This window comes from Pelecanus crispus, chromosome 1, assembly GCF_030463565.1.
Source record: "Pelecanus crispus isolate bPelCri1 chromosome 1, bPelCri1.pri, whole genome shotgun sequence".
Taxonomy (NCBI): domain Eukaryota; kingdom Metazoa; phylum Chordata; class Aves; order Pelecaniformes; family Pelecanidae; genus Pelecanus; species Pelecanus crispus.
The window spans coordinates 83,022,308-83,033,720 of record NC_134643.1 but is presented as its reverse complement, the minus strand read 5'-3'; the positions used below and the strand labels follow the sequence as shown (position 1 = coordinate 83,033,720).

Genomic DNA, 11,413 nt, shown 5'->3' with positions numbered 1-11,413 from the left:
CATTGTCAAAATCATTTAAGAACCAGGAACTCCATGCTCCAGCATCAGACAGAGGCACAGAAAAAAGCTGAAGCTGTATCTGTACTTCAGTTATAATTCAGTGGATGCATGTGTTTGCAATACTGTTATTCTACAAAATTGTTACAATACCACCCTGATTTATGGTGCAGTGGAGAGCCTGGCTGTGTCCAAGGTTTCACTAAATTAACACAGAATGCACAGGACTCGTTAGCTAGTAAATTCAGTTTCAGTCTCTGGAGACTTGAGCTTAAATCCAAACTGAAGTGACAATAAATCCAAACTGAAGTGACAAGCGGCAACAGGTTTGCAGACTCCAGCCTGGTCTTTTAATAAAATCTGCTCCATATTACAAGTCTATCCTGCATGATGATCTCCAGATGAGCTCCCAAGTGGAACAGCAGACGGTGACATACTGACAAGTTCTGTAAAGGCACAGGTATAAATAGCCATAAATACAACTAGATTGTCATGAATGAAGTGCATTAGCAGCATGATAAGGGAGGTGCTGCTATAACATTTGCTTGCACTCTGACAACTTTCAGTCATTGCCTATTACTGTACATTGCCTTCCTGAACACCTAATCCACATGAAATAATGGAAAAAAGAGGAAAAATATCATGGCAATGCTTTATGAAATTGCTGATCAAAGCTCTACATATAGATGATCTTTGTCTACAAATAACGTATATTTCTCTGACTCATTAGGGGGGAAAAAAAATCTAACATTTCTAGTAATTAAGTTCTATGTCTATCTATAGCAGTAATCTTCCCAGCTGAAAAGTGCTATGGTTTGAGAGGGGGCATATGAAATGGAAGTCTATTGCAATATGGACCTCATTTGCTCTGTCCAGAGCCTGGGTCTTTTATATCCACTGAAACAAAAAAAACCTAAACCCACAATAGAAAACATGAACATTACAGTTCCTAACATGGAGTTTCTATTAGGATCTAGGTTCACTAGTGAGAGCGGAGAACTGGAAGGAGGCTCTTCATTCAAGAAGTGTCATTATAATTTACAGCGGGAAATTCCAGATCTTACTATTTTTTGGAAAGTGTAGTCTCAGGAGAAGGCTCTACGCAGATCAAAAAAATAATCCACAAAACCTACCAAAACTACTCTCAGTCTTGCTGAGGTATATGCAGAAATACCAAAAAAACCCAAACAAACAAAAAAGAAAATTAATTGCTGCATGTGTTTTATTTAGTGAATGTAGTGAAAAAAAATGAACCTCAGCACCTCTCAGATAGTTATGCCTTAACACCCTCCACATCTGCATAACTTGGAAGGAAAATCATCAGTGTAATTGAATCACCAGTGTAATTGCAGCTATTCTGGTTTCTAAGCCTGATAGCTGTCCTAAGCCAAGGTGTCACAGAAAAACTGATTCTAGACCCTCATTGAGGAAAGGGTCTTTATTTACAACAAGCATGGGCATTTGTTGTCCTGAACAGTCTTGGATTTAAACATAAGCCTAAATGTGCTAGTTAACTACTGCTCACAACTTTATACTGTTTTACTATCCCATTTTCATTAAAAACAGCCTTTAGGAAAAGACCTAAGAAAAGATCTAGGAAAAGAGAGGCCTGCAGGTCGGTGGCAATCCCCTGAAGTGTGGAAGAAGCAAGAGGTAACTCACTATCCTTCTTCAGTTGAAACCACAGGTAACAAGTACCGAATAAGGAGCTCGACACAGGGCAGCAATCCTGACTACACACACTTTGTAAATGAATTTTAAGGGAATAGGATCTGCATCAGCAACGTGCTGATCTTCCTATCCATGACACCAGGAATAGGCAGCTTGAAGAAAGAACAGCACAAGCACCAGAAAAGGAACTTGCAAAGCACAGGGGATGTAGAAGAAAAGCTGGCACTCCCGCAATCTAGTAGCACTGTTAATCAAAGCAGAGCTTTTTCTTCTTACCACTTCTTTCTCTTTCTCTAGATAAAAATTACAAAATCCCTAACTCTGGTCTCTAGAGACAAGTCCTCCCATTACTCTTTGTTCCAGCCCCTCCTCCTTGTTCTCTGCTCTCTTGTCTCATAGGATGCTTCCTTGGGTCTGACTTTTCAGCACAGCAAGTGTGTGTGCCAGACATCCTTCAGTCCTAGCGCTGGACATCAGGGAGCACAATGCATCCCAACAGATCCTTTAGTGGGGATGACCAGAGGACTGGGACTGCAGAGCACACCACGGCATGGCCCTCCACATGGACACAAACACTCCGATATCTTTTGTTTTCCTCAGTGAAGCCACCAGGTTCTGGGTCAGAATGGACTGGATAAAATGCTTTTGAAGGTTATCATTACCACAAGATCCATGAGGGGTGGAAATGTATCTTTTATAAACCTTATAATGGTTCAGAGCTAAAATCTGCTCAGACACTAGAAGGGACAGCTTGTTCTAAAGTCAGTTTAGCTTTGATTGCAGTGCTCTCTGGAAAAGCTGATCTCTCTTCTAATTTTATTCTTTATTTGGAAAAAAGTTTAAAACTACTGTGCTCAAATGAAGTGGGCAAAGGCCTAGAGATAGGAATTTAAATTTAGGAAATCCTGATAAATACTAAACATTTGACATGAAAAAAAATTGACTTCTAGAACTCTGAGAAAATGGTATTCCTCCCAAAGAACGGCACTATGTGGTTAAGCAATGAACAAATGGCAGCTCTTTTTAAGTAGCTTGTTTTTCCACTGGATAAAGAAAAAGAAATTGTCAGGAGAGAAAGCAACTTCAAATCCTCCACTCTGTACAGTATCCTCAGAAAACAGGGTGTTGAAAGGAAGCAAGTAAAAAAAGTTGGTTCTTGCTTAAGCTTTTGATTAATTATTCAATTAAGTTATTTCAGCACTGAAAATCTTACCTACAGCTTGAATTTGCCTGAGAAATACTGAAATGCTGTAGTGAAAGGATCATGACATCTATTAATACATGAGAAATAATAATGCAGGCACATATTTTCTTCATATTTTTCCTTCTGACAGTCCAAAACAGGTATTTAAAAATTAAACAAAGTGTATCTGTTGTCTCTTTCTACTGTATGACCAAAATCTAAAAAAAGGAGGGCTAAGCTGCATGCTGAAGTACCCATCACTCTGTTCCCTCAGAATAACAGAGCCCCAGGTCCATATAAGACCTAGAAAAAAAAACAAAAATCTGATTCCTGTATGACAGAGCTTGTTGGGTTTTTTTTTTCCATTTGTCAATTATTTTCTACCAGTGATTTATTTCTACATGTTTTAATGAGTATTACACAGCTTTCTACATCAGTTCAAAAGATGTCCTGAAAGAGAGAAGAAAATGATCTGGGTCTTAGAAGCAATCAGGTTAAAAAAACAAAAAAGTAAAAGCAAGCTTTCTACCTCGTGTAGTGTATCCTCCGATAACGTAGATCTTGCCCTTGCACTCACAAGCTGAGAACTCTGCAAGAGGGTTTGGCATGGATGCTACGAAATTCCACCAGTCATTTTCTGGGTTATAGCACTCCACGTTGGAAAGGGATTGACCACCGATGGCATAGAGCTTTCCATTTACAGCCAAAAGCTTAAAATTGGACCTGAAAGAAAAGATTGCAGCATTGAAATAGGTTAAATAGATGTACAGAAAAACATAGGAGACAAAGTTCTTCCTATCCAGGCTCCAACATACTCATCATCACTTACAACTTGTACCATCACTTCATATATTACAGCATCTAAATCCTTCTGTGCAAGGCCAAAATTCTGTAATTACACTGTAATTACTTAGGACAGTAACTAGTGACATTCTGGATGTTGATGCTGAGACTGATGAATATTGTATTTTGGATTTCAGTCTGTCACAGTTTGAGCTCTAAATGTCTAGTTAACTGATGTGTTCAGTATATGTCTCATTTTTACTAGGCTTTTAGTAAAGTACATTTAGTAGAGAAAAACATATTATATATACACACGGTCAAGGACTGTGTGTATATTTAGTTAAAATTGCAGAAATTTCAAACAAGACTTGATGAGTGCTTAAGAATGTGTACTCGTCTCGGTCTGTAATATAAAATCTCTTTAATAACCCTAATAAACAGAAATTTAAAGTGGTACACGTTGAATCGTGTGCTGCAAAAGAAGGAAGAGAGAATCTCCTGTACCTTATTCAGTATTAAACTATTAAACTACGAAATACATCCTCCATCCCACTGAAGCAAGATATGTCTGTAAATTGATGTTCCACCCATAGTTAAACAAAACACATTGCATTCCAAAGGCAATGACCTGTTCTTTTGTTTCTTACTCTGTTCCATTGTGCTGTTATATTTCACGCATGGCAAAGCAACTTCCTAATTAGTGAAGCACAAGAAGCCTTACAGCTTACAGTTTTAAGATAATATAGGCAGAAACAAATGGTCTATCGATGTTAAAGGTGCAAGTCTGTAGGAAGAAATTGGAGGGCTTGAAGTTAGAGGGCTTGCATGCTCAGCTGTGCCTTCCAGCTATGGAAGCTGGTCTAATAAAAGATGAGAAACAGTCTCATTGCCTAGAAAGATACTTCCTTCTCTACTGCTGAGCCAAACCGAGATTTTACCATCCAGTATCCCAATTAACTAAATGTGTCAAACGTCACTGGAGGGCACCAGCTCAGCATAAAGCCAAATGTGGAACTGTGTTATGTTATGTCTGTAAAACTGAAGTGGTGCTTTAGACTTGCATTGGCCTGCTGAGAAGTAAAGTGAGTTTCATTCTGCATGAATCCAAGATTCAAAACTTACCGCTAAGTAGTTTTGCAGGATTTTGTCTGGACAAAATGAACCCTGCCTAGCAGCAGACTGCCCTGCAATTTCTTTTTATTAAATATATTTGGAAAAAGAATTTGTTTCCAGATGGAATCATTTTGTTCTTGTCATCCTGATATAGCTTTGGAAACTAAAATGCTCCTTTGAAGGAATTAATTGCTTTTTATTCTTTTTTTTTTTTTGCTGACATTTACGATTAGGTCACTCTGTTCATCTCCTCTCTACAGCAATTATGTTTTCCGTCTTCGAGAATCCAGAATAACATGGCAATCAATAGTGGGTATGAAATGGGGATAATTACTTGCAAAACATTGTGATTTTCAAAGCAATGTACCTGTTCTAAAAGTTACAGTGGGAAAAAAAAAATCCAAAAATTAACAGAGGGGGAAAAAAAAAATCCACAAATATAAATGCATTTTCCAAGCAATTCTTTAAAATCTAAAGTACGTTAGAAAGTCTGTAACTCTGTGCCTATGATGGAGATGGCGCAGCATTTTTTGCTTAAAAAATGAGTTCACACACACACAGATAGTGTTTCCCTATTCTAAGATCTAGCCACTTTATAAACATGCTACAAGTTCTGCCACAGAGGACATGAATTAACTAAATAAGTGTGTAGTGTCAGAACATTAAAGAATTCAGGTTTCCTAATTCACATGTGCTTCTCCAGCCACCCTCTAATTGTAGCCTCTTAATATTTTATCTGAATGGAGGTAATTTATACAGTTTTTCCTTGATGGCCTTCATATCACTGAATTGCTTCTTGCAGCACAGGGAAAACTATCTGGTGAAAGATGTATGGCACAACTTTCAACTTCAGTTATTCTAGAAGGAGGCCACGTACATTTGTGTCAGTCATTTAACCATTTCCAACACTTGTTAGAATGGATGACATGCAGTGGAAGTATCTCAGATTTATGGAACACATTAACTATAAGGTTCATTTTATGCAAAAGTAGCCATAAGTATCCATCAGCACACTTTATATGAAAGTTTGGACAATGGCTCAAATGTCATGAAAAACTTCTGCCATTCACCTTTCTATGCCAATAACGGCAGGTGTTTTTATGGAGAGTGAACATTAGGAAATATTTAGTGTATTTTTATACTCTTTTAATGTGTTGGAGCAGCTGGAAACAAGGAAAGCAAACACTGAGCAACCAGCCAGCTCTCCACAACTAACAACTGTTCCATGGACTACAGCTTGGAAACAACAGAGCTGAACAGTCTGTCAGACTCAACTGCGATATAACTCCACTCACACCAGTGAGTTATCTAAACTTGGGGGATCAAAAGTACTTTCCAAATGCCAGGCCTAGTGAATACCCTTCTTGTTGGGATAAGACCGGGTATGAACTGTCTTCTGATGTCCCTTGTTTCCTCTGAAAGGAACCCCAGGAACACAAGGAAGAGGGAGCTGTGGGGTTTTACCGTAGTTCAAAATACAACATTTTTCATTCAATAAAGACAAGTGCAAAGCACTATATGCAGGAAGGAAGAAAAATTAATGCACAAATGCATAGGATCTGGGGGTCAGAGTGCCTAGCTTTCTGAATACAAGACAACATTCAACAACTTGCAAAAAAACCTACATTGTTCTGGATTGCATTAACAGCCATAAATGTATCTGTAGGAGGCCACTATGAAAGCGGCCATAAAGAGGACAGCAAGCATTCTTTTTGTTCACTGTCAGATATCATTCATTTAGTATACAGCAAGAAAAAGTTAGCATAGATATTACAGAGGACTTCCTGATCAGAAGGGTAGCTAAACATGGGAACAAGTTACCTGGGAGGAAGAAGGTTGGAATCTACATTGCCAGAGGGTTTCAAGAACAAGTTAGACGTGTACTTGCAAGGTAAGCTTGGTCCTGCTGTAGAGCAGGAAGGTTGGACTAACTAACCTGTGGTTCCTTCCTGCCAAATGATCAACTTTAGCCTTAAAATTTCTCACAAATCAGATGACTTCTTTATTCTAGAGTTAAAGCATGTACAACAGAGATGAAGAATCATAAAAGCACAGTTACAAAGGCAATTGCAAAGCACTCTACACTTTTTGCATGAACCACTTTTTTTTTTTATTTTTTACATTCCTTATATGAGTCTGCAGAGCATACTGCATCCAACCTTTAGCTTTGGAAGTGTGTGATACATTTGTGAGAAATGTGATATGAATATTTCTAACTTAAAAGTTTTTGAAAAGTCTATTTCCCCCAAATGCAGAGGAATTTTGAGTGAAAAAAATACTAAAAAATGTGGAAAGAGAAGGTTTCATAAACCACTACCATTCCCCAGGAGCATCCTCTCCTATATTACTGTAAGAGCCCTCAGAGTGGCAGCAGTTCAGGCACAGATTGCTCACAAAAAACACGTTCCACATGCATGTGTATAATCCCAGCCAGGGGCTTACAAGGGTCTTCCAAGCCTAGAAGATTTACCTGCCATGAGTGTTCTGAAGGAAAATAAAAACGGAATATACAGCTGTAACTGGCACATGCAGTAGAAATCCTATGGGTATATTATTTTTTAAATAGCAAATTTCAACTGACAGCATCAATTTAAAGAAAAGTATGGCAAAGTATTGAAGGGCATTACTCGAACAGTCCCCAAAGTGCCTTGTTACCTTTCTGTCCCCAAAGACCACGAGAGGTCTTGGGCAACACTTACATGAAGTTTCTTCCACTAAAAAGCCCAAGTAGTTCTCTGAACACACTTTTCGAAGTACAGCAATATCTCTAGAATTAAAAGATCTAGAAACTGTGATCTGTTATGGACCATTTGTGACCAGCATCAGATTTAGCCCTCAGATGATGAGAAATTCCAGGCTCAGTCACAGGCTTCCTATATGAGCCTGAGCAAATTATTTTATCTCCCTTGCGTATGCATAAATAGGGAATAACACTTTCTCAAGCTTATATGGGCATAATATAATAATAATAATAATAATATACAGAAGTTACCTATTGTGAACAAATGTGAAACTACAGTAATAAGACCTCTACATCGAGAAAGCAAGCTAACAGCTATAACTTGAACTAGAACGGCTGCTAAGTATTCGGTATACATCTGATGGCTTTTGTCTTCTATTTAGAAGTAAGTTGGGACTATTTCATCTATGCATGTGTAGAGAACCTCAGCATCCTGGGATTCTATATTATAATAATGAAAATAATTAAAGATAATAGAATTTACAAGGTTTGTTGAGGACAGAGAACTTCTTATATTAACAGCAAATCAGCACAATTATTTCCATAACTCCTCAGCCTTCTCTTGAGGCCAACATACGCATCCATTCATATAGGCCAGATCCAGATACTCTTAAAACATTGCCTGAAGTCAAACCAACTTCAGTAGTATGTAAAAAAATTCATCCATGGGATGTAATTACATCAGCTGACATAAATTGATTTGGCAGACAGTCACATGACTGTAATTCCTAAGCAGCACGCTGGGCAACTGCCCTGCTTTTTTTACTACAGCATAACAAACTAAAAATACAATGCCGAGCAAAGTGCAGATCTAATTGCAGCACATCTGTGCGGCAGACAGGCATCAGTCCTGTTCCTGTTGAATGCAAACTCCCTGACCCTAAAAACCTCATTGCTCTTGACTCCTATGGCACAGGCCATCCCGTCCTGTGTTCTGGCCACTGAATGTCAAGCTGGTCATCAAAGAGCTCAAATGTTATGTTGGATAGAAAAAATAATAATTAACAATTTCAGAGTCGAGAGTCCATGAAGATGTTAAAGTCAAAAGCATGTTTTGTGAAGGGGTCAGCAGTTTCCATGAAAAAACTTCCCCTGCTTATCATTCAGCGAGCAATGTACTCACTTGCAACCTTGCAATCTAGAGGCAGATGTAATTCTGGGTTCTTTTTGACCTGAAATAACTACCATGAAATGTAAGAATAGAGACTATTCCAAAAATATCCATTCACATACTACTTTGCTGCCATAAATGGCCAATGTGAAATTCTATGCTAAGCAATACCTTGCTGTCACCTGTGATGGGCTTCAAGATTAAGTTGGTATGGCAGTGCAGTTGAAAATAGTAATATAAGGAGAAAATATCCATGTGCTTATTTCAGATATGATGATATATCCTAGAAAAAAAGGGAAGTGGGGAGGGAAAAATGCTGATACAGAGTTTGAACAGTCAGGTCATAAGATGAAAAAAGGGCCTAGAAAAAGCATTTTTTTATCAAGCCCTCGTTCACCATGCTGCAGAATCATTGCACGTAACAACATCTCTCTTGCTATACACATCACACGAAACAATGCCAAAACTTTGTAACCTGATCAATGTGGGACTTCTGTGTTTAAGTTAATTTCCACAGGAGACACTGTGTGGGCTGACCCCATCGTCCTTTCCTACTGAGGCCAATGTGCTCTCAATCAGGTTAAACCACGACAGAGGGGTTTTAGCTGGCAAGAGCTAAATACAGACTGGAATGGCGACTGCAGCTTTACTACCGAGATATGAAGCATTTATGTCAATGGCTAAGGTCTCTGGATGCTCCTTGAATTTACTGGATGGAGAAGAGCATTTTCCATTCTACAGTGAATTTTGGCCTCCTTACTTGTTACAGAGAAGATAAAAATTTGAACACTTTTTCTAAAATGGAATCAGTGAGGAAGTTCACTTTGGATAACAGAAACGTTTTGTTTCAATGAAGTAAAAGTCTGTGTTTTGATAACTCTGCAGCATGATTAAGATAGAGCAGCCACAACCTTGGCCAGGGAGATGGCCTCTCTTCTTGGGTCTCCCTCAGGGCTAGCTCCCTATTACTCTTTCAAACATAAATTATTACAAGTGTTTCTGAATACTTAAACATAAATGTCAAACAAACTATTCAAAAGGATACAGGGAAAAGTGAAATTGTCAAAATGATGAATGTTTCCCAGATCAAAATATTCTCATAAAGTGAGAAATTTCTCACAGTCTTCCTGACATTTTTCTGGTGACTATTTCACTGAAATGCAGGCCTACAAAACATTCAGATTTTTATGAAAGTACAAACCAATGAAAAACTGCTCCACTAAAATTTTTCAGCCACCTCTAGCTCTGGTAGACTGTACCTTCCCACTAAGAGCAGTAAAAATTCTTGTCACGTAAAGTACTGCAGTTAAAATATACCACAAATTAAGAGAAAAAATTTACTTTTTTTTTTTTCATCTTTGGGTTTTAGAGATAATTTCTACTACCAGCAAGACAGCTGTTTGGAGAGACTGGCTCCTTGCATACTGCAATTTAAATGAAAAGTGGGAGCCTACCACCTTTTCACACCGAGGTGAATGATCACACATGGCGGAGAGCTGTAGCACAGTCCTCCTCTGCTGATGCCTACCTCCTCATGCTCTCCCACAGCTGAGGCCTTAACCACCAGCACTTACGCAACAAAGTCCTCTCCTCCTCCCCCTTTCCTTGCCACAGCAGCTCCCCACGCCGTGCAGAGGGGGGCCCCTAAGCAGGAAAGAGGCAGCAGCGTTGTGTGGCGGTGGGATGACTGTTGCCGGCAAAGACAAGGTTAGCCAGGCCTAGCCGGTGGCACGTTGCCAAGCCATCGCCAAGCGCTGCGGTCCTTCCCACCACATGATGCAAGAGACACGGGTGATTCATGGCACAGAGACAGGTCTGAATCACTTCTCGGACTGTTGAGTCCGGTCAACACCACGTGACTCAACAGGGCCTATTTTGACGATATACATGGACACACATGTACTTCAGGGAGCAGGGGTTACCTCTTCTGGTTCATTGAAGCCAGCTGACTCCATTCGTTTAGGCAAGGGTTGTAACAATGGGCAGCCGAAATCTCCTGGCTGGTGATCCTGTAGCCCCCGACGATGAACAGGTAGTTGTCCAGCATCGCCGACCCATAGCCTCGGACGTTCACCAGATCAGGGGGCAGATTGTTGGCCAGAGGCAGCCACCTCTGCGCTTCCTCATCGTACCTCAGCATAGACCAGGGAGCTTCCGCCTGAGGGTGACAGCCCGGAGGCGGGCCCAAGGAGGAGGCACCCATGAAGTCCCCGATGGCCACGAGGGTGGCGGTGCCCCTCATCCGCCTCTCCTTCAGGTGCTGCTGGAGAGCATGGGGCAGGAGATGCGGCTGGGCATCGGGCCTCCGCAGCACCTGATGGTAATGGGTGGCCATGAAGTCTAGACAGGCATCGTGCAAGTCCTGGAGACCGTAGACCTGAGCCAGGCGGTGCAGCTCGAAGCAGTTGCCCAGCCTCACCTGGGAGAGGAGCAGGCGGAGCAAGGGCGTGACCTGCAGGTAGGAAGCGGCCTCCACCAGCTCCTCCAGCAAAGGGGGCTCCTCATCGCCCCCCTCCTCCTGCTCCAGCCTGGCCAGGCAGGAGGTGTTGATGAAGTCCAGCACCAGCTCCAGCCCCAGAGCGCTCAGCCCCCCGCGCAGCAGCTGCTCCTCCTGGCCCTGCCCTGCCTCCCGCATGCCCGAGCGGTAGAGGGCTCGGAAATAGTCACTCTGCTCGATCAGCTTCCTCTTGCACACCGGGTAGCACTTGTCGCCCAGCCGGATCTGCACCACCTCCTCCCCCGCGCCGGCCCCAGCCCCTTCTCCCCCTTCCCCCTCCTCTTCCTCCTCCTGCCGCCGCCGCTCCGCCAAGGACAT

The 11,413-nt window shown here is 41.1% G+C and overlaps 1 protein-coding gene across 1 annotated transcript in view; it reads right to left on the bottom strand.

Moving 5' to 3' along the window:
- The window catches only part of KLHL42 (kelch like family member 42), a 12,463-nt gene extending 1,050 nt beyond the window's left edge, over window positions 1-11,413 (bottom strand). Inside the window, exons 1-2 of the mRNA XM_009492984.2 lie at window positions 10,521-11,413; window positions 3,381-3,574 (exon numbers count right to left, since the gene is read on the bottom strand). Coding sequence (XP_009491259.2) covers window positions 3,381-3,574; window positions 10,521-11,413 — 1,087 coding nt within the window. The remainder of the gene's footprint in view (window positions 1-3,380; window positions 3,575-10,520) is intronic.